Here is a 25,812-nt window from a genome sequence, read left to right as displayed (position 1 = left end):
CCCTGACAATCCCCTGGCCTCCCCGACCCTAAAATATATTTTTATGGATTTCAGAGAGAAAGGGGGCGAGAGAGAGAGAAACATCCACGATGAGAGAGAATCATGGATCCGCTGCCTCCTGCACGCCCCCTACTGGTTGGGGATGGAGCCCTCAACCCGGGCCTGTGCCCTTGACCGGGAATCGAACCCGGGACCCTTCAGTCTGCAGGCGGACGCTCTATCCACTGAGCCACACCGGCCGGGGCCAATTTGATTTTTAAGGGAGGCAATTCGAGAATGAATTGTGAACAGTGAGTTTTTTGCATTTCTTAGGGTCCTAGGGGGACCCCCTATACAGTATATAAATATCTAGTGTGACGTATTCATGCATTTCAGTTCTTTATTCTATGTCTTGAAACTTTATTGGATATTTTTTCCTGTCCCTTCATATTATTATTATTATTATTAAATATATTTTACTGATTTTTTACAGAGAGGAAGGGAGAGGGATAGAGAGTTAGAAACATCGATCAGCTGCCTCCTGCACATCTCCTACTGGGGATGTGCCCGCAACCCAGGTCCATGCCCTTGACCGGAATCGAACCCGGGACCCTTCCGTCCGCAGGCCGACGCTCTATCCACTGAGCCACACCGGTCAGGGTAGTGGTTCCCAACCTGCCTAAGGCCGCGACCCTTGAATACAGCTCCCCATGCTGTGGGGACCCCCAACCATAACATTATTCTCGTGGCTACGTCATCGCGGTCATGTTCCTGCTGTTACGAATCGTCATGGAAACATCTGATCTGCAGGATGGATTTTCATGGTGACACATGGAACATCATAAAAGCTCAGGGATCAATCACAAAACCAATATGTGATTATAGGTGTGTTTTCCGACGGTCTGAGGCGACCCCTGGGAAAGGGCCGTTCGACCCCCAGAGGGGCCGCGACCCACAGGTTGAGAACCGCTGTTTCAGGGGGGACAGTAACTCTATTGGGAAACAGGTGCAGCTGGTTCCTCCGGGGCCTGAGGCCAGCGCTGTATTTCCTGTGTCGTTTCAGCTTTCCTGCTTCCCCATTCCGGGTCCCCTACCCCCCCTCCCTCCCCTCCCCCTCCCCCCTCCCTCCCCTCCCCTCCCCCCAGCAGTGCCTGGAACTTACTGCTTGGCAGTGGGAGACGCATGGCCAATAGCCTGTATTATTGTGCAAATACTTTCCAATCCCGTTATTTCCCCATAGAAGGGTGGGTGTGTCCGGCCGCTCTGCGCAGAAGTAAATATTTTGTTTTCTTTCTTTTAAAAAAAAATATCTATTTTATTGATTTTTTTACAGAGAGGAAGGGAGAGAGATAGAGAGTCAGAAACATCAATGATTGAGAAACATTGATCAGCTGCCTCCTGCACGCCCCCCACTGGGGATGTGCCCGCAACCCAGGTCCATGCCCTTGACCGGGAAATCGAACCCGGGACCCTTGAGTCCGCAGGCTGGCGCTGGTCTATCCACTGAGCCACACCGGTCAGGTCTGAAGTAAATATTTTAAAATGAGTCCCTCTTTCCAGACCTCCGCTCAGGGCAAGAAATCCTTAAATTTGCCAAAGGCTAACTTTTATTTTTATTTATTTTTTTTTATCTCACCCCAACCCCTCCACCCGCCCCACCCTCACCTTCCCCCCTAGGACAATGGGATATTAAACTGTGGTCCTGTGAGTCTGGCCAGGGTGGCTCAGGGGTTGAGCATCGCCCTAGGAACCAGGAGGTCCCGGGTTCGATTCCCGGTCAAGGGCGCAGGCCCAGGTTGCGGGCTCGATCCCCAGCAGGGGAGCGTGCAGGGGGCAGCCGGACTATGATTCTCTCTCATCACGGATGTTTCTCTCTTTCTCTTTCCCTCTCCCTGCCTCTCTGAGATCCATAAAAATATATTTTTTAAAAAGCAGCCACATTAAAAAAAAAAAGAAATTTCAAAGGAAACATGGTTAAAAGATAAACCCTGAGTCTGGGCGGGGAATCCTTATTCGTGGGCCAGAAAGCGGTCATGTTATATCAAGATGAATGTCGGCGGCTTGTCTGTGGGGTTTGATAGACATAATTTTTAAAAATATACATATTTATTGATTTCAGAGAGGCAGGGAGAGGGAGGGAGAGAGTTAGAAACATTCATGATGAGAGAGAAACATCGATCGGCTGCCTCCTGCACGCCCCCCACTGGGGATGTGCCCGCAACCCAGGTCCATGCCCTTGGCCGGGAAATCGAACCCGGGACCCTTCAGTCCGCAGGCTGATGCTCTATCCACTGAGCCACACCAGCCAGGCCAGATGGACGTCATTTTAGAAACTGGACGGGGAGCGTCTCTTCGGGCTGCCAATGGCTTCCTGCCCGGTCCCTTTTCACCTCCTTCCCGTTTGCCTGGCTTGGATGTCATTTTGGTGGAGGAACCTTTGACCTTTGTCCTGGGCGGCGACCCCTTAGCCATTTCAATTTTGGGTGAGAACCTGGAATTAGAGGGAAACCCGTCGCTATGACGCGCCCTGACCGCCAGGGGGCAGGCGCTCAGCGCATAAATATATAAAGCGTGTCCCAGAATTCACGCAAGAAGTAATTCTGATAGAAAACACAGGTTTAGCATTAAAAATTGTAAATTTTTTATTGATTCCTAAAGTAGACAGTCTAGGGTTATGGATGGAATCGGACTTCGGGTCAGAGGCCTCCACGGCTTTGCTGACACGTACGCAATCTTCTGTGGAAATTTTCCACGACCGATATGCGGCTGCTCAGACAGTAACAGTTCACGGTGCTCGCTATCGCGACATGGTGACCCATTTACCCAACATCCTATTCCATCCATAACCCTAGACTGTATCCCTTATGAATCAATAAGAAATTTACAATTTTTAATGATACACCTGTGTTTCCTATCAAAATTACTTCTTGCGTGAATTTTGGGACACCCTTTATTTATTATTTTGTTTCCTTTTATTGAATAAGATATTACAAATGTGAAGGGACACCCTTTATTTTTTTTAAAAAAAAAAGGGGGAGTCGTGGAGGGGGTGAGCCCAAGGGCCCTCCCGCAGTCGAGTGGATAAAAAAAAAGCCCTGGTTTCAAACTCAAAGGCACACACAAGCCAGATAAACAAGGTTTGCGTGTACGTGGCCGCAAAAAAACAAAACCCCCAAAGCTTCCATTTGCCTAGAAACGTAGGTTTCTTCCCATAGAGACGTGCTGGGTTACAAAGGGCTGAAATCAAGGAGTCGTCGCGAACATGAAACAATACAGCAATTGAATAAAAAATGAATGTGGCCCTGGCCGGTGTGGCTCAGTGGATAGAGCGTCGGCCTGCGGACTGAAGGGTCCCGGGTTCGAATCCCGGTCCAGGGCATGGACCTGGGTTGCGGGCACATCCCCAGTGGGGGGTGTGCAGGAGGCGGCTGATCGATGCTTCTCTCTCATCGATGTTTCTAACTCTCTATCCCTCTCCCTTCCTCTCTGTAAAAAAATCAATAAAATATATTTTTTAAAAAATAAATAAAAAATAAAAAATGAATGTGTCTCCCTGAACATGAACCCACCAGACCCTGAGTAACGACACCAATGAATGAGCGTCAGGCCCGTAAACCTGTTTTTCTCGAACCCCCGAAATCGAGATATTTTCCCGTTGCGCACCCCAAGCAAGTCAGCCCGAGATGAAGGACGCGGTCATCGGCCTCTAGAACATTCGCCGCTGGTATTTGTGGAGAGAAACGGTGCCCCTGGCGGAAGGGACATGAATTCCACACGACGAGAGTCATCGGTCATTGGCGAACGCTGTAGTTCCTTACGAATAATTACGTCTAACAGGATAGTGTAAAAATTAAGGGACGAAATTGCTATTTATTACAATGTTCCTGACATACTGTCCTATTGGCCGGGAGCAGAAATATTCGTCGTTGTTGGCTGGCGGGCCGCGGGCGTTGCATGTGCTCGATCTAAACCGTGGAATAGTATACAGCCCTGAAAAAGGTGGATCTGTTACCCTTTGAGACGGCCCGGAGGGACCTGGAGAGCAGGAGGCTGAGTGAGATAAGCCGGTCGGAGAAAGACACGTATCCCATGGCCGCGCTCATCGGTGGAAGCTAAGGGACCAAATAAACGGATGAACAAAATAGATAATAATTTCAGCAAAAAAGAATTTTTTTTAAATTTATTTTTTATTGTTGATTTCGGAGAGGAAGGGAGAGGGGGAATCATGGACCAGCTGCCTTCTGCACGCTCCCTACTGGGGATCGAGCCGGCAACCCAGGCACGTGCCCTCGACCGGAATCGAACCCGGGACCCTTCCGTCCTGAGGCCGACGCTCTATCCACTGAGCCAAACCAGCCAGGGCTAAAAGAATTATTTCAAAAAAAAATTAGCTCTAACCAGTGTAGCTCAGTGGGTAGCGCGTCGGCCTGCGGACTGAAGGGTCCCGGGTTCGATTCCAGTCAAGGGCATGTACCTTGGTTGGGGGCACATCCCCAGTGGGGGGCGTGCAGGAGGCAGCTGATCGATGTTTCTCTCTCATCATCGATGTTTCTATCTCTCTATCCCTCTCCCTTCCTCTCTGTAAAAAATCAATAAAATATATTTAGAAAATAAATAAATAAAAAGAAAATTAAACACGGGCATAAAAAATGTTGGCTGTGCTCAAAATGGCCTACTTTCTTTTTTTATTTTTATTTTATTTTATTTTTGGGGGGTTCCCTGGCCTGGACTCGAACCCGCAACCCTTCAGCCCACAGGCCACTGCTCTATCCACTGAGCCACACCAGCCAGGGCTGAAAGAATTATTTAAAAAAATAATAATTAAACACGGGAATAAAAAAAATGTTGGCTGTGCTCAAAATGGCCTACTTTCTTTTTCTTTATTTTTATTTTTATTTTATTTTATTTTTGGGGGGTTCCCTGGCCTGGACTCGAACCCGCAACCCTTCCGCCCACAGGCCCCCCGCTCTATCCACCGCGTCACACCAGCCGGGGGCGAGGCCCGTCTCCGATACCTTTTCACTGTGTGTCTGTCTGTCTTGCCGCCTCTCCCTAGGTCATCACGCCTGAGAGACTCCGGCGGCGGCCCCGGGGGCACCCCGCTCAGACCCAGAGAGAGACGATGGAGCCCAAAACCCCCCCGGACCCCCATGCGCACCCCTCGGCGGCGTCATCATCATCATCATCATCATCGCCCTCGTCGGACCTCAAGCTGGTGGCGCACCCGCGCGCCAAGAGCAAAGTCTGGAAATACTTCGGCTTCGACACGGACGCGGCGGGCTGCATCCTCCAGTGGAAAAAAATCTACTGCCGCATCTGCCGGGCCCAGATCGCCTACTCGGGCAACACCTCGAACCTGTCCTATCACCTGGAGAAGAACCACGCGGAGGAGTTCTGCGAGCTGGTCCAGAGCAACACGGCGCAGATGCGGGAGGCCTTCGCCACCGCCTTCTCCAAGCTCAAGCCGCCGCCGGACACAGCGGGGGCGGGGGCACAGCAGCAGGCGACGGCGCAGCAGCTGACGGCGCAGGACACGAGGCAGCAGGAGCTGACGGCGGCCGTCCTGGGGCTCATCTGCGAGGGGCTGTACCCCGCGTCCATCGTGGAGGAGCCCACGTTCCGCGCGCTCCTGCGGGCAGCCGACCCCTGGTACGAGCTGCCCGGGAGGAAATTCTTCAGCAAAGCCATCCCCGTGCGCTACGGAGCTGTCCGGGACGCGGTGCTGAAAGACCTCTCCAAAGCCCCCTGGTGCGCCATCACCTTGGAACACTGGAGAAGCCACCAGCAGAACCGGAACTACGTCACGCTGAACGCCCACTTTCTCAGCCTCGGCGGAGGCGCAGGGGGAGGCAGCGGCGCGCCCCCCAAAGGCCCGTCCCCCGGATCCCCTGGGGTCCACGGTGTCGGCTCCCGCTGCCTCAAGACGTTCGAAGTCCCGGACGAAAACGCCGCGGAGACCATGACGCGCGTCCTCTACGAAGCCTTCATCGACTGGGGCGTGGGCGCCAAGGTGTCCGCGGCCACCACCGACGGCGGGAAGGACGTGGCCAAAGCCTGCGCGCTCCTCGACGTGCCCGTGCACCTGCGCTGCCTGGGGCGCGCGTTCGACGCCGCCATCCAGCGCGCGTTCCAGCTGCCCAAGCTGCGCGCGCTGCTGGCGCGGTGCCGGCGGCTCGTGGAGTATTTCCAGCAGTCGCCCGTGGCCAGGTACCTGCTGTTGGAAAAGCAGAAACAGCAGAAGCAGCCGCACTGCATGCTGGTGAGCGACCGTGTGGCCTGGTGGGGCGCCACTCTGGCCATGCTGACGCGCCTCAGGGAGCAGCAGTTCGCCGTGGCCGCGGTGCTGGTGGAAGACAGCAACAGCCACCACCTCATGCTGGACGCGGCCGAGTGGGCCGGCATCGAGGCGCTCGCGGGCCTCCTGCAGCCCTTCAAGCAGGTGGCCGACATGCTCTGCGCCTCCCGGTACCCCACCATCAGCGTGGTCAAGCCCCTCTTGCACATGCTGCTCAACACCACGCTCAGCGCGCGGGAGCTGGACTCCAAGGAGGTCAGCATGGCCAAGGAGCTCATCGCGCAGGAGCTGTCGCGCACCTACCAGGAGGCGCCCGAGGTGGACATGTTCCTCAACGTCGCCACCTTTTTGGACCCGCGCTACAAGAAGCTCCCGTTCCTGTCCGCCTTGGAGAGGCAGCAGGTGGAGAGCCGCGTGTTGGAGGAAGCCAAGGGCCTCCTGGAAAAGATGAAGGAAGGCGGGCATCAGGGCGCGGAGGAGCAGCTGTACGGGCCGCCCGAGGAGCCCCCTGAAAAGAAACCCGCGCCCCCGTGCGCCACAGCCCCGAGCGCCCCGCCTCCGTGCGCCATGCCTCCGTGCGCCATGACGCAGCCGCCGCTGGCACCGCCGCCGCCCTCCAGCGTCATCAACAACATGTTGGCGGAGATTTTCTGCCCGCAGGCGGGGGCCGTGGAGGACCAGGAGGAGAGGCACGCGCAGCTGCTGGAGGAACTGAGCAACTTCAAGTCGCAGAAGGTCTTGGGGCTCGACGAGGACCCCCTGAAATGGTGGTGCGAGCGCCAGGCGCTGTTCCCGGTGCTGCCCAAGGTCCTGCAGAAATACTGGTGCGTCGCGCCCACGTGCGCGCCCCCGGAGCGCCTCTTCGGACCCGCGGCCGCCGTGGTGCGCGCCAAGCGGAACCGCCTGGCCCCCGCGCGCGTGGACGAGCAGGTGTTTCTGTACGAGAACGCGCGTGGCGGTGGCGGCGGGGCGGAGCCGGAGCCCGAGGAGGAGGACGAGGGGGAGTGGGGGCTGGACCACGAGCCGGTGGTGACATTTGGGGACGCGGTGAACAGCGGGTTCTTTGGGGGCCGGGACAGCGGCTTGGTGTAGCCACAGGGGAACGGAGGGGAGGCGGTCTTGGGGGGTCACGCTTTGATATAAATACGGACCCCCTCTCCCCCCAAGGCCGGCTGGCGTGGCTCAAGCATTGAGCCAGGAACCCAGGGGTCCCCAATTCCATTCCCGGTTAAGGGCGCATGGCCTGGTTTTGCGCTCCATCCCCAGTGCGGGCCGTGCGGGAGGCAGCCGGCCCATGATTCTCTCTCCTCATGGATGTTTCTCTCTCTCTCTCTCTCTCTCTCTCTCTCTCTCTCTCTCTCTCTCTCTGTCCCCCCCTCTCCCTTCCTCTCTGAAATCAATAAAAATATTTAAACAAAACAAGAGGGTATACAGACGATGTGTCGTGGGATTGTGCCTCTAAAACCTGAATAATTTTGCTGGCCAGTGTCACCCCCAATACGTCCAATAAAATGGAAAAGGATTTTTGAAAGTATATCTGAGCCCGGCCAGTGTGGCTCAGTGGTTGAGCGTCGACCTAGGAACCAGGAGGTCAGGGTTCGATTCCCGGTCAAGGGCACAGGCCCGGGGATGGGGGCTCCATCCCCAAACAGTTGGGGGCGTGCAGGAGGCAGCCGGTCCATGATTCTCTCTCATCATTAATATTCTATCTCTGCCTCCCTTCCTCCCTGAAATCAATAAAAAATATATAATTTTTTTTTAAAATAAAAGGAAATGTGATAAGGAAAGATGGGGTTTCTGGGGTGCGCGTTTGGCACGATACGAATTTTCTGTGGCATCCACTCGAGTTTCAGCAAAAGGGGCCTAACCGATACCTGTTCCCAGGGTCCACTTTGAAGTTGTCCATCTGCAGCCGGCCCAACGGAACCGGGAAGGGAGGTACCACTTTCGGTTCAAGAAACCCAAACGCACACAAGTCACGGCCTCCCGTGCGTGGAGAGTCTGGCGGAAATCTGAGAAACACGGCAGCTATGGGCGGAGGTTGACGAAACCAGGCCGCTCCCTAAGCCCGAACCCTGAATCTTAATCCTGAATCTAAACCCTAACCCTCTATCTGAACCCTAAATCTAAACCCTAAACCTAACCCTGATCTAAATCCTAAACCCTAGCCCTGACCCAAACCCTGAACCTACCCAAACCCTAAACCCAACCCTAACCCTAAACCTAACCCTGATCTAAATCCTAAATCCTAGCCCTGACCCAAACCCCAAACCCAAACCCTAAACCCAACCCTAAAACCTAACCCAAACCCTAAACCCAACCCTAAAACCTAACCCAAACCCTAAACCCAACCCTAAAACCTAACCCAAACCCTAAACCCAAACCTAAAACCTAACCCAAACCCTAAACCCAACCCTAAAACCTAACCCAAACCCTAAACCCTAGCCCTAAATCCTAGCCCGAACCCAAACCCTAAACTTTAAACCTAACTCTAAATCCTAATCCTAAACCCTTACCCTAAACCTAACCCTAAACCCTAAACCTAACCCAAACCCTAAATCTTAAACCTAACCCTAAATCCTAACCCTAAACCTTTACCCTAACCCTAACCCAAACCATAAACCCTAGCCCTAACCCAAACCCTAAACCCTACCCCTAACCCAAACCCTAAACTCTAGCCCTAATTCAAACCCTAAACCTTAAATCTAACCCTAAACCCTAAACCTAACCCAAACCCTAAACCCTAAACCTAACCCTAAACCCTAGCCCTAATTCAAACCCTAAACCCTAAACCTAACCCTAAACCCTAGCCCTAACCCAAACCCTAAACTCTAGCCCTAATTCAAACCCTAAACCTTAAATCTAACCCTAAATCCTACTCCTAAACCATAACCGAAATCCTAACCCTAAACCCTTACCCTAACCCAAACCATAAACCCTAAACCTAACCCTAAACCCTAGCCCTCACCCAAACCCTAAACCCTAATCCTAACCCAAACCCCAAACCTAACCCTAAACTCTACCCCTAATTCAAACCCTAAACCCTAATCCTAACCCTTAACCTTAAATCAAACCCTAAACCCAAACCCTAAACCTGAGGAGAACCAAGATGGCGGCATAGGTTAACGCCGGAGTTTGCTGCCTTGAACAACTACTTCAAAAGTGAAACTAAAAGACGGAACGGACATCACCCAGAACCACAGGAACGCTGGCTGAGTGGAAGTCCTACAACTAGGAGGAAAGAGAAACGCATACGGACACTCAGAGGAGGCGCAGTGCTGAAGTCAAATTCTGAGGTGCGGAGTGCGCGGAGCGGGCTGGCGGCGGAGGGCGCGGTTGGCGTTTTCAATCGGGAGGGAGTCGCAGACTCTGAGCTCCAGATCCTGGCGAGTCTTTAGGGACCCAGACTCAAACGGGAGAAGCGGGACTGTCTGGCTTCGGTCAGAGCGAGTGCAGCTTTCTCTCCGAGCTTTGCAGCGGGTGCTGGGACTCAGAGAGGCAGAGCCCCTGGGGACAGGACTGAGAGCCGCCATCACTGCTCTCTCCAGCCCACCCTGTTGATCCTGTGCGACCCGCCCTGCCCAAGCCCTGCACAGAGGCATTTGCCGGATAGCCTCAGGCAAAGGCTAGATTAGCACCTCCCTAGAGGACAGAAGTTCTCTCACTGCAGACACAGCTGATTCTCATAGCCACTTGGCCTGGAGGTCAAACCCTCCCTGGAATTAGCTACAAGATTTAACTATAAGACTGCGCACAAAGACCACTAGGGGGTGCACCAAGGAAGCATAACAAAATGCGGAGACAAAGAAACAGGACAAAATTGTCAATGGAAGATATAGAGTTCAGAACCACACTTTTAAGGTCTCTCAAGAACTGTTTAGAAGCCGCCGATAAACTTAATGAGATCTACAAGAAAACTAATGAGACCCTCGATGTTATATTGGGGAACCAACTAGAAATTAAGCATACACTGACTGAAATAAAGAATATTATACAGACTCCCGACAGCAGAATAGAGGAGCGCAAGAATCAAGTCAATGATTTGAAATGCGAGGAAGCAAAAAACACCCAACCGGAAAAGCAAAATGAAAAAAGAATCCAAAAATGCGAGGATAGTGTAAGGAGCCTCTGGGACAGCTTCAGGCGTACCAACATCAGAATTATAGGGGTGCCAGAAGATGAGAGAGAGCAAGATATTAAAAACCTATTTGAAGAAATAATGACAGAAAACTTCCCCCACCTGGTGAAAGAAATGGACTTACAGGTCCAAGAAGCGCGGAGAACCCCAAACAAAAGGAATCCAAAGAGGACCACACCAAGACACATCATAATTAAAATGCCAACAGCAAAAGATAAAGAGAGAATCTTAAAAACAGCAAGAGAAAGAAACTCAGTTACCTACAAGGGAGTACCCATACGACTGTCAGCTGATTTCTCAACAGAAACTTTGCAGGCCAGAAGGGAGTGGCAAGAAATATTCAAAGTGATGAATACCAAGAGCCTACAACCAAGATTACTTTATCCAGCAAAGCTATCATTCAGAATTGAAGGTCAGATAAAGAGCTTCACAGATAAGGAAAAGCTAAAGGAGTTCATCACCACCAAATCAGGATTATATGAAATGCTGAAAGGTATCCTTTAAGAAGAGGAAGAGGAAGAAAAAGGTAAAGATACAAATTATGAACAACAAATATGCATCTATCAACAAGTGAATCTAAGAATCAAGTGAATAAATAATCCGATGAACAGAATGAACTGGTGATTATAATAGAATCAGGGACATAGAAAGGGAATGGACTGACTATTCTTGGGGGGGAAAGGGGTGTCGGAGATGCGGGAAGAGACTGGACAAAAATCGTGCACCTATGGATGAGGACAGTGGGTGGGGAGTGAGGGCGAAGGGTGGGGCGGGAACTGGGAGGAGGGGAGTTATGGGGGGAAAAAAGAGGAACAAATGTAATAATCTGAACAATAAAAATTTAATTAAAAAAAAAAAAAAAAAAAAAACCCTAAACCCTAACCTAAATTCTAACACGAAACCGTACACTTTAAGCCTAACTCTAGCCCTAACCCGGAACCCTGAACCCTAGTCCTAACACAGAGGCTTAAGATTTCCCCGTTATGGTCTGGACACAGAACAAGGCTGTCCCCCCCAAAATTGGAGCTCCGCCCACTTCCTTTTGCCTCACTCCGTACCCCCATATCCCCCCTCGTCCTGACCACTTATCTCTCTGAGTGTAACATCAGTGTCATTTCAACAATCCTATAGAGCAAAAGCCTAATAGGCTAAGTGTCCCGTCGTCCGTTCAACCAATCAAAGTGTAACATGCTAATGAGATGCTAAGACTGCTCAACCGCCTGCTATGACGCGCACTGACCACCAGGGGGCAGACAGTCAAACGGTCGACCAGTCGCTGTGATGTGCACTGACCACCAGGGGGCAGTCGACCTTCTGACAAGTCGCTATGACGTGCACTGACCACCAGGGGGCAGACAGTCGCTGTGACGTGCACTGACCACCAGGGGCAGACAGTCGACGGGTCGACCAGTCGCTATGACGTGCACTGACCACCAGGGGCAGACACTCGACGGGTCGACCAGTCGCTGTGATGTGCACTGACCACCAGGGGGCAGACCGTCGACTGGTCAACCATTCGCTGTGACGTGCACTGACCACCAGGGTGCAATCAACCGTCTGACGAGTCGCTATGACGTGCACTGACCACCAGGGGGCAGATGCTCCAACTAGTAGGTTAGCTTGCTGCCAGGCTGAGGTTCCCACCTGTGCACGAATTCGTGCACCGGGCCTCTATTGCCCTATAAAATGGGGGGAAAAAATAAAAACACCAAAAAAACACATCCCACGATATCCTATAAATGGAGACCTACTCAAAGGAACCCTTTCGAATTTGCTTTTTATTTTCATTTTGTATTTTTTCCACTTGGTGCAATTACCTTCAGGTTCATCCACGTGATTGTTGGAACAATGTTTGCTGGCTTTCTTTGGAATAACGCCCGTATTAAGTCCCTGTAAGAGGATAAGATCTTTCTATGATGAATAAGGGTGCATTGATTTTTTTTTTTTATAATTTTGTTTTTGTTGTCTAAAGTTTTACAAATGGATATTTTTTTTAATATATTTTCAGCTCCACCGGCGTGGCTCAGTGGTTGAGCATAGAGCTATGAACCAGGAGTATAGGGTTCGATTCCCGGTCAAGGACACATGCCCGGGTTGCGGGCTCGACCCGCCAGTAGGGGGCGTGCAGGAGGCGGCTGATCCATGATTCTCTCTCATCATGGACGTTTCTATCTCTCCCTTCCTGTCTGAATTCAAATAAAAAAAAATATATATATATTTTAAAAAGTGTGTATACATGTTTCTGGAACGCCCAGGTATATATTTCCTGCAAAGGTGTACCCAGGAGTCTCGCCCGTGCCAATAAACACTATACATTTATTTTTCCGGACTTTTGTGCGAATCTTTTTGGCGACAAATTCTAGCAGATTCTCCCAAAGACATAAGTACGGGCGGGATCAGACATTATCAGGGATATTTCTGCCAGATCTAATCACTCATAGTCATGGAAGGTATCATAGTCACGCCTCCCCAATGGCAAATAATATAATTGCAAAAAATATATATATATTATTATTGATTTCAGAGAAGAAGGGAGACAGAGGTAGAAATATTAATGATGAGAGAGAATCATGGATCGGCTGCCTCTTTCACGCCCCCTACTGGTTGGGGATCGAGTCCACAAACCCGGGCATGTGCCCTTGACTGGAAATCGAACCCGGGACCTCCTGGTTCCTAGTTGGACGCTCACCACTGAGCCACACCGGCCAGGCACCAACGATTCTTGATGTTTGCGATTCCGTGGCGTTGGAATGGGAGTCCAATCAGGACCCCAGGTAACGGACTGTGGCCGCCATTGGCATCCCATACCCACTGGGGGGCTGCATCCTGACCCAGGCGTGTCCTCAACCCTTCCACCTCACTCTTATTTCATTTTGTTTCTTTCTTCCACTTTCACAGTCTTCCCCCGGCAGCCCGGACGCGTTGCCATAGTAACGGGAGGCACGGAGGGAATCGGCTTGGCGACCTGCAGGCGCCTGGCGCTCCTTGAAATGCACGTGATCATAGGTAAGGGCCTTGACACCGACTCACGCACATCCTGTAGAATAAACGTCTAATAGGCTAAGTGTCCGGTCGGCCGGTCGGCCGGTCAACCAATCAAAGCGTAATATGCTAATGACATGCTAAGGCTGCTCAACTTCCTGCTGTGACGTGCACTGACCACCAGGGGGCAGACTGTCGGCTGGTCGACCAGTCGCTATGACGTGCACTGACCACCAGGGGGCAGACACTCAATCCTGCTCAACACAGGGGGCCAGTCCAGTGGCAGAAATCGAACCCGGGACCCTTCAGTCTGCAGGCCGACGCTCTATCCACTGAGCCACACTGGCTAGGGGTTTTTTTTTTAATCATTCTTAATAGATAATCCTATGTAATAAAAAGCTAATATGCACATTGTCCCCTCGACCAGGAGTTCAACCAGGAGTTGGAACAGGGGGTGGGGCCGGCCAGCCAACCACCCCGGGCCCTCCCCATGGCCAGTCCCACCCCCGATCGGACCCCTCCACCCTGATTGGGCGGGCAAGCCAGACCCCACCTGAGCACGAATTCGTTCACCGGGCCTCTAGCCATGTAACGTTTAACCAGGAGTCTGCGCCTTGTATGGGCCAATAATGGATATTTTTATCGGTCTGTGTGGCAATAGTCACCTTCGGCCTGAGAGTAGCAATGGCTCCCGAACCCAGCAGTTCTCAACCTGTGGGTCGCCACCCCTTTGGGGGCCAACACCCCTTTCCCAGGGGTCGCCTCAGACCCTCGGAAAACACACCTATAATCACATACTGTTTTTGTGATTGATCACTGAGCTTTCATGATGTTCCATGTGTCACCATGAAAATCCATCCTGCAGATCAGATGTTTCCATGACGATTCGTAACAGCAGCCACATGACAGCGATGACGTAGCCACGAGAATAATGTTATGGTTGGGGGTCCCCACAGCATGGGGAGCTGCATTCAAGGGTCACGGCCTGAGGAAGGTTGAGAACCAATGATATAGATATAGATATACATATAGATATAGATATAGATATAGATATAGATATAGATATATAGATATAGATATAGATGATATAGATATAGATGATATAGATATAGATATAGATATAGATATAGATATAGATATAGATGATATAGATATATATATAGATATAGATATAGATATAGATGATATAGATATAGATATAGATATAGATGATATAGATATAGATGATATAGATATAGATATAGATATAGATAGATATAGATATAGATGATATAGATATAGATGATATAGATATAGATGATATAGATATAGATATAGATATAGATATAGATATAGATATAGATATAGATATAGATATAGATGATATACATATAGATGATATAGATATAGTGATGACGTAGCCACGAGAATAATGTTATGGTTGGGGGTCCCCACAGCATGGGGAGCTGTATTCAAGGGTCGCGGCCTTAGGAAGGTTGAGAACCACTGATATAGATATATAGATATAGATATAGATATAGATATAGATATAGGTATAGGTATAGATGATATAGATATAGATATAGATATAGATGATATAGATAGATATAGATATAGATATAGATGATATAGATATAGATATAGACATAGATGATATAGATAGATATAGATATAGATATAGATATAGATATAGATATAGATATAGATGATATAGATATAGTGATGAAGTAGCAACGGAAATAATTTTATGGTTGGGGGTCCCCACAGCATGAGGAGCTGCATTCAAGGGTCACGGCCTGAGGAAGGTTAAGAACCACTGCTCTAACCAATACTTTAACTCCATCAGATGTCAGTTCAGATTTGGCTTCTAGTTTCGGGTCAAAGTCTTCTTATTTTTTTTTTCTTTTTTGTTAATCTTCACCAGAAGATATTTTTTTTATTCCCGTTGCGATTTCAGATAGAACGGAAGGGCAGGAGGGAGAGAGAGAGAGAGAGAGAGAGAGAGAGAGAGAGAGATAGAGAGGCCCAGTGCACAAAATTCATGCACAGGTAGTGTCCCTAGACGCTGCCAGCTGCCCCCCCAGAGCGTCTCCCTTGCCCCCGGCCGCCGGCCACTGCCGGCAAAATAAAATAGAATAAAAAATAATAAAATAAAATAATGATAATAAAATAAATAAATAAATTACATAACAGAAAATAAGTGAAAAAAATACAACGAAATAATAATAACCTAAAATAATAAAGTAATAGAACGAATAAAATGAAAGGAGGTCGGTGACTGTTGCTTCTCTTCTCCATCAGCCGGGAACGACGCTGCGAAAGGCCGCGAGGTCGCGAGGAGGATCAGAGAGGAGACGGGGAACCAGAAAGGTAGGGCTGGTGGCGATGGCCCCTCTTGCGTCCTGTCCCCAGAGGACGGGCAGGCTGGCGGGCGCGGCCTGCAGGGGGCGCTGTCTCTCCTTCATGCGCTATTCTTTGGGGGATTTTTTTTTTTTACAAACTCTAAATGAATTAAAAACACACAAAATAAGATCGTTTGAAGAATAATTCACCCGCCCTCGCTCGCACACCTACCCAGGAAGGGATTGGGGGTTTTGGGGGGGGCTCATCTGTGGCTGTTTAAATAGTTTTAAGTGGCCCCAGCTCCTGCGCGTCCAACTCAAAGGCGAACACGGGGCCAGATAAGCCAGGTTGACGTGGAAAAAAAACGAAAGCTTTCGTTTTCACGGAAAACGTAGATTTATTCCGATGGAGACCCGCTAAAGGCAAAGGGCTGAGATTAAGAGTCGTTGTGAACATAAAATAATAGAGCATTTTAATGAAAATGAATATATTTTCCTTGAACATGAGCAAACCAGACGCTGAATAACAACGTCAATGAATAAACGTCACGCGAATAAACCTGCTTTTCTCGTTCTCCACAAGCGAGATATATTCCCTTTCGCACACCCAGCAGGTCAGTCCCAGACGAAGGGCGCGGCCATCGGCTGCTAGGACATTCGCTGCCGGTATCCATGGGGAGAGATGGTGCGCCTGCGCGTGAGGGACATGAATGCAAGACGATGAGAGGCCCTCAATTTTAAAAAATTAAGCAACAAAATTGATTAAAATTGGTAAATTAAAATTTTATTTTATTGATTTTAGAGACAACCTATATATAGCATATATAGGTTGGAGAACGTTCTAGAAGGCAGTTGGAGAACGTTCTAGAAGGTGGTTGGAGAATGTTCTAGAAGGCAGTTGGGGAATGTTCTAGAAGGTGGTTGTAGAATGTTCTAGAAGGTGATTGTAGAATGTTCTAGAAAGCGGTTGACAAAATGTTCTAGAAGGCGGTTGGAGAACGTTCTAGAAGGCGGTTGGAGAATGTTCTAGAAGGTGGTTGTAGAATGTTCTAGAAGGTGATTGTAGAATGTTCTAGAAAGCGGTTGACAAATGTTCTAGAAGGTGGTTGTAGAATGTTCTAGAAGGCGGTTGACAAATGTTCTAGAAGGTGATTGTAGAATGTTCTAGAAGGTGGTTGACAAATGTTCTAGAAGGTGATTGTAGAATGTTCTAGAAGGTGGTTGATGAATGTTCTAGAAGGCGGTTGTAGAATGTTCTAGAAGGCGATTGACAAGTGTTCTAGAAGGTGATTGTAGAATGTTCTAGAAGGCGGTTAACAAATGTTCTAGAAGGCGTTGTTTAAATGACTTGGGGGCTTCCGTTGTGCCTGTTGAGGTTCAGGTTTGGCTGCAGGAAGCGATGGATGAAATTTAGGGACTTGTCTTTGGCAGCGTTTGCTTTCTGGGGACGGGGACGGGCTGATATTTTCTTCCTTCGTTCTTGCCAGGGTGCTTGACTCTCTTACATTTGCAGCCAGTGGTCTTGCTAACGTATCACAGAATCAGAAAGTAACATACAAAGCAAACCCCACACCCAAAAAAAGAACAAAAAATTCAAACGCTGCCCGGCTGGTGTGGCTCAGTGGTTAGCGTCGGCCGATGCACCAGGAGGTCCCGGGTGCGATTCCCAGGCAAAGGGCACAGGCCCATCATAGATGTTTCTCTCTCTCTCTCTCCTTTCCTGTCTGACCGTCCCCGACCCCCCTTCTGCCCAATGGGGAGCCCAACCCCAGGCAGAGCCTGAAGTGACCGCATTGGGACCAGAACTAGGTCACCAGCATCTTCTCCCAAAATCTCCGACTCAGCCTTCCGGGGGCCAAGGTTGACTCAGCACAAACCCTCGCTCTGCAAAGTGGGGCAGAGGGTGGGGCGAATCGGACGGAGAGATAACCCAGGCCCGGCCGGTGTGGCTCAGTGGTTGGGCGTCCACCCAGGAACCAGGAGGTCATGGGTTCGATTCCCAGCCAAGGGCACAGGCCCGGGTTGCGGGCTCCATCCCCAACCAGTCGGGGGCGCGCAGGAGGCGGACGGTCCATGATTCTCTCTCATCATGGATGTTTCTCTCTCCCTTCCTCTCTGAAATCAATAAAAAATATATTTTAAAAAAAAGAAAAATATTTTAAAATGCAGGGAGAGAAGCTTCCGATATCTTGATTCAACCCAATATCTTATCCTACGTTGACTGTCATTGTCATGTCTGCATAGCATATATAGGTTGTCCCAAAATCCATGTGTACACACCTTATAAAAATACCTATTTTTTTTATTGATTTCAGGGAGGAAGGGAGAGGGAGAGAGAGAGAGAGAGAAACATCCATGATGAGAGAGAATCATGGACCGGCCGCCTCCTGCACGCCCCTGACTGGAGATCAAGCCCCCAACCCGGGCCTGTGCCCTTGACTGGGAATCGAACCCGGGACCCTTCAGTCCGCCGGCCGACACTCTATCCACTGAGCAATACAGGCTAGGGCTTTAAAAGATATATATGTTGCCCTGACCGGTGTGGCTCAGTGGATAGAGCGTCGGCCTGCGGACTGAAGGGTCCCGGGTTCGATCCCGGTCAAGGGCATGGACCTTGGTTGCGGGCACATCCCCAGTGGGGGGCGTGCAGGAGGCAGCTGATCGATGTTTCTCTCTCATCGATGTTTCTAACTCTCTATCCCTCTCCCTTCCTCTCTGTAAAAAATCAATAAAATATAATTTTTAAAAAATATAAATATATATATATATATGTTTTTATTAACTTCAGAGAGAGGAAGGGAGAGGGAGAGATAGAAACATCCATGATGAGAGAGAATCCATTGATTGGCTGCCTCCTGCACGCCCCCTACTGGTTGGGGATGGAACCCGCCACCCAGGTCCATGCCCTTGACCGGGAATCGAACCCGGGACCCGTTAGTCCGCAGGCCGGCGCTCTAGCCACTGAGCCAACCCGGCCAGGGCTGGTTTTCATTTTACTAGAATCAGAAAACTTCAGTGATCATGACGCACAGGCCACGGTACCATGCAGACGCTGGGACGTGACTGCTCGCTGTGTTGGGGGGACCGTGTCGCCCCAAATCCACCAACATCTAAAAAAAAAAATCCTACGAAAAACCTGGTTCTGTTTTTCCAGCGAGCGACGTGTCTCTTTGAGGCTGGATTTTCTCCAGCAAAAACAACAGATGGTGGCAGACTGGATGCAGACGTCAAACCAGAATCCCCTCATTTCTTTGGCTTTTTCTTTAAAATATATTTTTACTGGAGTTCAAAGAGGAAGGGAGAGAGAGAAACATCCACGAGGAGAGAGAATCATGGATCGGCCGCCTCCTGCACGCCCCCCACTGGGGATCAAGCCCACAACCCGGGCCTGTGCCCTTGACCGGGAATCGAACCCGGGACCTCCTGGTTCCTAGGTGGACGCTCAACCCCTGAGCCACACCAGGCGGACTGCATAGATTTTTAGAGAGAGTGGAAGGAAGGGAGGGAGGGAGAGAGAGAGAGTCATGGAACCCACAACCCTCCAATATGTGGCCGACGCTGTAACCACTGAGCCATGCCAGCCAGGGCGTAAAAAAAGCATATATATTTATATTTTATTTCAGCACCAACATTCAGGGACAGAAATGGCCCTGTCTTACGGTTTTGCAAACGCGTGTTTGCAGAAAAGACGGCAGGATTCTTGTCGACGTCTTCTTCCCGTCTGTTGTTGGTGTAACAGAAAATCCACACTCGCAGACATGTCGCTGGGGAATGGGCTGCTATTTTCCTTTAAATATGTATTCCAGTAACAGGGTAATATGCTAATTAGACCGGGCATCGTCCGGGCGTCCTTCCAGGCAAAGCCACAGTGGTGGGGGCTCAGGCAGAGGCGGTTAGGGGTGATCAGGCCTGCAGGGGAGGGCAGTTAGGGGCGATCAGGCCGGCAGGGGAGGGCGGTTAGGGGCGATCAGGCCGGCAGGGGAGGGCAGTTGGGGGCGATCAGGCCGGCAGGGGAGGGCGGTTAGGGGGGATCAGGCCGGCAGGGGAGGGCAGTTAGGGGTGATCAGGCAGGCAGGGGAGGGCAGTTGGGGGTGATCAGGCCAGCAGGGGAGGGCAGTTGGGGGCGATCAGGCCAGCAGGGGAGAGCAGTTGGGGGTGATCAGGCCAGCAGGGGAGGGCAGTTGGGGGCGATCAGGCCGGCAGGGGAGGGCAGTTAGGGGCGATTAGGCCGGCAGGGGAGGGCAGTTAGGGGCGATTAGGCCGGCAGGGGAGGGCAGTTAGGGGCGATTAGGCCGGCAGGGGAGGGCAGTTGGGGGCGATCAGGCCTGCAGGGGAGGGCAGTTAGGGGCGATCAGGCCGGCAGGGGAGGGCGGTTAGGGGCGATCAGGCCGGCAGGGGAGGGCAGTTGGGGGCGATCAGGCCGGCAGGGGAGGGCGGTTAGGGGGGATCAGGCCGGCAGGGGAGGGCAGTTAGGGGTGATCAGGCCGGCAGGGGAGGGCAGTTGGGGGCAATCAGGCCGGCAGGGGAGGGCAGTTAGGGGCGATCAGGCAGGCAGGGGAGGGCAGTTGGGGGTGATCAGGCCAGCAGGGGAGGGCAGTTGGGGGCGATCAGGCCAGCAGGGGAGAGCAGTTGGGGGTGATCAGGCCAGCAGGGGAGGGCAGTTGGGGGCGATCAGGCCGGCAGGGGAGGGCAGTTAGGGGCGATCAGGCCGGCAGGGGAGGGCAGTTAGGGGCGATTAGGCCGGCAGGGGAGGGCAGTTAGGGGCGATTAGGCCGGCAGGGGAGGGCAGTTAGGGGCGATTAGGCCGGCAGGGGAGGGCAGTTAGGGGCGATTAGGCCGGCAGGGGAGGGCAGTTAGGGGCGATCAGGCCGGCAGGGGAGGGCAGTTAGGGGCGATCAGGCCAGCAGGGGAGGGCAGTTGGGGGCGATCAGGCCGGCAGGGGAGGGCAGTTAGGGGCGATTAGGCCGGCAGGGGAGGGCAGTTAGGGGCGATTAGGCCGGCAGGGGAGGGCAGTTGGGGGCGATCAGGCCTGCAGGGGAGGGCAGTTAGGGGCGATTAGGCCGGCAGGGGAGGGCGGTTAGGGGCGATCAGTCCGGCAGGCAGAGACAGGGGTAATCAGGCAGTCAGGTGAGTGGTTAGGTGCCAGAGCTCCCAGATTGGGAGAGGGATGTCCGACTGCCAGCAGTTGGACATCCCCCGAGGGATCCCAGAATTCAGACAGTGCAGGCTGGGCTGGGGGACGCCCCCACCCCAACCCCATGCATGAATTTCGTGCACCGGGCCTCTATTATTTTATTGATTTCAGACAAAGAAAGAGAGAGAGAGACAGAGAGAGAGAGAAACATCCACGATGAGAGAGAATCAGGGACTGGCTGCCTCCTGCACGCCCCCTCGTGGAGGACTGTTTAGGTAGCTCTTCCTCGTCGGCCTGCAGACTTGAAGGGTCCCAGGTTCGAGTCCCGACCTCTTTGCCCTGTATTTTCTCTTCCCTCCATCAGAACCCATCTGTCCAATAAGGTTTTTTTTAAATTTTTTTCCACGGATGTTCGGCCTCTCGCTGTGAGAGACCCAAGATGGCTCATCTGACCTGCCCTTCGTCCTGGCTAAGGGATTGTTCTGAGGCTCCAGACACTGACTCACCGTCACATGCAGGGCGATGGCATTGCTCTTGGGCCATCGGCCTGCAGTTTCCAACTGTGTCTCTCTCTTTTTGAATATGTTCTCATGGCCCTGGCTGCTGTGGCTCAGTGGATAGAGCGTCGGCCTGCGGACTGAAGGGTCCTGGGTTCGATTCCAGGTCCAGGGCATATGCCTGGTTTGCGGGTTCAATCCCCAGCAGGGGGCGTGCAGGAGGCAGCCGATGCATGATTCTCTCTCATCGTGGACTTTTCTCTCTCTCTCCCTCTCCCTTCCTCTCTGAAATCAATAAAAATATATTTAAAATTTTTTTAAAGGTTTTTATGGATTTCAGAGAGGAAATGAGAATGGGGGAGAGAGAGAGAGAGTGAGAGAGAGAGAGAGAGAGAGAGAAGCATGAATGATGACAGAGAATCATGGACCGGCCGCCTCCTGCACGCCCCCTACTGGGCATCGAGCCCGCAACCCGGACCTGTGCCCTTGACCGGGAATCGAACCCGTAACCTCCTGGTTCACAGGTCGACGCTCAACCCCTGAGCCAGGCCGGCCAGGCTGTTTGTATTTATTTATTTTTATTTATTTATTTATTTTTTATTTTTTGCCCAGAATCTTATTTTTTTTCTTTTTCGCCCGAAATAGCTGAACCATCACGCGGAAGGTTGACAATGGGCGACGCTCCCTCCTAACCTTGAAGCCAATGACCCTGATGGCATGGACTAGCCGTCCCCTGGTTCTCATTTCTTTCCGCGTCGGCCATAAAAACCATCTATTTCTCTCTCTCTCTTTCACGGCCAATGTACTCTAGACGACATGACTGGGGCTGACAGCCGGCTGCCACAATGCTCTCCGCTGTTTGAAACACACACACACACCCCCCCCCCAAAAAAAAAAAGAAAAACAGCCCTGGCCGGTGTGGCTCAGTGGTTAGAGCGTCGGCCTGCGGACTGAAGGGTCCCGGGTTCGATTCCAGGTCAAGGGCATGTATCTCGGTGGCAGGCTCCTCCCTGGCCCGGGGGCCCTGGTCGGGGCGTGTGCAGGAGGCAACCCATCCATGTGTGTCTCGCCCCACAACCCGGGAATCGAACCCGGGACCTCCTGGTTTAGGGGGTGACGCTCATGGGTTGAGCCCCACCAGCCAGACGAATCCATTTTTTTTTTTTTTGAGCTGAGATTAGAGGCAGCGTCACCACGAGAGCGTGGATCATGGAACGGGCGCTTTTTCCCGGGAGAGAAAATTAAGCCCTAATTGAAGGCAGAAGGAGACGCTCTGAATCCACAGGCCTCTCCCTCCGTAATTAATTTCTGAAAGGAAGGAAGTCTCAATGCCTTGCCCCCGGGTGAATAGCTCCATCATTATGTATTTTTTTTTCATTAGATTTTTTTTTTTTTTTGCATTTTCTGGCTCTTCCGTTTCAAAGGCCTGTCATTAAATTCATCAAAGTACTTCTTCAGCATCTCATTGGTAATTATCGAATCAGGAGAGGCCTGGTGCATGAATTCGTGCACCGGTGGGGTCCCTCGGCCTGGCTGCTGGGATCGGGCCGAAACTGGCTCCCCGACATCCACTGAGGGGTCCCGGATGGCGAGAGGGCGGGTCTCGGGTGACGCACCCCGGAATCAGGCTCCCTCCTCTGTGGTTCTGGGTGCGTCGCCCGAGAAACAAAGCTGCCAAGTTATCACAGCTCCTGCAATGAGTGTCTGCCCCCTGGTGGTCAGTGCGTGTCATAGCAACCAGTCGGAGCATCTGCCCCCTGGTGGTCAGTGCGTGTCATAGCAACCAGTCAGAGCGTCTGCCCCCTAGTGGTCAGTGTGTGTCATAGCTACCAGTCAGAGCGTCTGTCCCCTGGTGGTCAGTGCGTGTCATAGCTACCAGTCGGAGCATCTGCCCCCTGGTGGTCAGTGTGTGTCATAGCTACCAGTCGGGAGTGTTTGCCCCCTGGTGGTCAGTGCGCGTCATAGCTACTGTCCAGAGCGTCTGCCCCCTGGTGGTCAGTGCGCGCCATAGCTACTCATCATACAGTCGAATGGGCTTAGGCTTTTATATATATAGATGCTCTGTTCCGTGTAGGAGCCAAACAGACTGTGCCAAGAAGACATGATAACCCGGCCGGCATTACTCAGCAGTTGAGCCCTGACCTATGAACCAGCAGTTCAGGGTTCGATTCCCGGTCAAGGGCACAGGCCCTGGTTGCGGGCTCCATCCCCAGTAGGGGGCGTGCAGGAGGCAGCCAGTCCGTGATTCTCTCTCATCACTGATGTTTCTATTTCTCTCTCCTTCTCCCTTCCTCTCTGAAAGCAATAAAAATATATTTAAACTAGAGACCTGGAGCAGGAATTCATGCACAGGTGGTGTCCAGCCTGCTCACCCCGATTAGGGCCGATCTAGCGGGCGTCTGGGGGGCGGACTCCTATGATTTGCCAGCAGGCCCCACCCCCGATCAGGTTGGGGAAGGCCTGGTCAAACTCCTGGTGGAACTCCCGGTCAAGGAGACGATTTGCATATTAGCCTGTTATTATAAAGGATTTTTTTAAAAAATATTTTTATTGATTTCAGAGAGGAAGGGAGGAGAGGGAGAGAGAAACATCCATGATGAGAGAGAATCATGGATCGGCCGCCTCCTGCACGCCCCCTACTGGGGATTGAGCCCGCAACCCGGGCATGTGCCCTTGACCGGAATTCGAACCCGGGACCCTTCATTCCACAGGCCGACGCTCTATCCACTGAGCCACACCAGCTAGGGCTTTATTAAATTTTTTTTAAATTTCAGATTCTCACCCCAAAGAGATCCAACTTGTATGAGCTCCCACCAGGCCCCCTGAAATCGGTCAGTACGTCGTATGGGAGGTGATTTCTCACCAAACCAGGTGGAGCCTGTTGTGTAGAATCTCTGGCCGACGAGACAGGCTCCCCCCGTGGTGACAGGTGAGTGTCTGGAACATTCCGGGGCCAAGACCGCAGGTGGGACGGCTGTTCTGACCGGCCGGCCGGTGGGAGCCCCATGGACAGCTCATGGCCCCGGAGACACCCTCCTGGCCCTGGAGACACCCTCCTGGCCCCGGAGACACCCTCCTGGCCCCAGAGACACCCTCTTAGCCCCGGAGACACCCTCCTGGCCCCAGAGACACCCTCCTAGCCCCAGAGACACCCTCCTGGCCCCGGAGACACCCTCCTAGCCCCAGAGACACCCTCCTAGCCCCGGAGACACCCTCCTGGCCCCGAAGACACCCTCCTGGCCCCGGAGACACCCTCCTGGGAGTCTTATGTGAATCCTTAGCCTCTCGCCCCTGAGTCATGTTCTCTGACTCACTCCCCCCGTGATGTCCTTGGGGAGAGCAGCTACCCACCCATTTCCTTAGTTCCAAGAGCCGGTTGTAAAGGGTGTCCCCAAATTCACGCAAGAAGTCATTTTGATAGAAAACACAGGTTTATAAGAAAAATTGTAATTTTTTTATTGATTCATAAAGGACACAGTCTAGGGTTTATGAATGGAATAGCACATCGGGTCCGTGGCCTCTCCGGCTTTGCTGGCGCATACACACTCTTTTGTTGAAATTTTACAGCCTTTGAACATGGGATATGTATATAGTGTATATATATAAAGGGTGTCCCAAAATTCACGAAAGAAGTCATTTTGATAGAAAATGCAGGTTTATAATGAAAAATTGTAAATTTTTTATTGATTCATAAAGGACACAGTCTAGGGTTTATGGATGGAATAGCACATCAGGTCCATGGCCTCCACGGCTCAGCTGGCACAGACGCAAAGCCACGGTCTCCATTGGTCTTCCTTGTCCCTGCTCCTGGGCCATCATTGGTACCTGGTAATGATTATCAAATTGAAGGGATTGACATCAAAGGGCAACAGATATTGGAATCTGATTCAATAAACCGAGTCAAATTAGGCTTTTATTTTTTGTTGTTGTTGTTGCTGTTAATGCTCACGCAGAATTCAAATCTTGGGTGAATTCTGGGACACCTTATATTTCTCTGTGGAAGACCAATTATTGCCCAACACTTTCCTATCAGCATTCGGGGCCGGGGGGATCCGAGAAGGGGTGTGTTTGAAGTTCCCTGTTGGGTGGACGAAGAATAGGGTACGGCCAGGCCGGCCTGGCTCAGAGGTTGAGCGTCGACCTAGGAACCAGGAGGTCCCGGGTTCAATTCCTGGTCAAGGGCACAGGCCCGGGTTGCAGGCTCGATCCCCAGTGTGGGGGGCGTGCAGGAGGCAGCCGGTCCATGATTCTCTCTCTCTCTCTCCCTCTCCCTTCTTCTCTCTGAAATGATTAAAAATATATATATATATATATTTTTTAAATATGTTTTACTGATTTCTTACAGAGAGGAAGTGAGAGGGATAGAGAGTTAGAAACATCGATGAGAGAGAAACATCGATCAGCTGCCTCCTGCACGCCTCCCCACTGGGTATGTCTGCAACCAAGGTCCATGCCCTTGACCGGAA

The 25,812-nt window shown here is 51.5% G+C and overlaps 2 protein-coding genes across 2 annotated transcripts in view; both read left to right on the top strand.

Annotated features, from left to right (window-relative positions):
* LOC308511124 (polyprenol dehydrogenase-like) overlaps positions 1-25,812 on the top strand; it is a 36,734-nt gene that overhangs the window by 956 nt on the left and 9,966 nt on the right. Inside the window, exons 2-3 of the mRNA XM_081081126.1 lie at positions 13,311-13,418; positions 15,675-15,743. Of these exons, the coding sequence (XP_080937252.1) occupies positions 13,311-13,418; positions 15,675-15,743 (177 nt within the window). The remainder of the gene's footprint in view (positions 1-13,310; positions 13,419-15,674; positions 15,744-25,812) is intronic.
* Positions 5,102-7,666, top strand: LOC308511123 (E3 SUMO-protein ligase ZBED1-like; the record flags this gene model as incomplete). Its single annotated transcript, XM_081081125.1, has 1 exon — positions 5,102-7,666. The coding sequence occupies one exon, from the start codon at positions 5,102-5,104 to the stop codon at positions 7,364-7,366; it is 2,265 nt and encodes a 754-aa protein (XP_080937251.1). The 3' UTR covers positions 7,367-7,666.

Source organism: Myotis nattereri (assembly GCF_964212035.1).
Source record: "Myotis nattereri genome assembly, chromosome: X".
NCBI lineage: Eukaryota > Metazoa > Chordata > Mammalia > Chiroptera > Vespertilionidae > Myotis > Myotis nattereri.
This window is presented reverse-complemented; position numbering and strand designations above follow the sequence as displayed.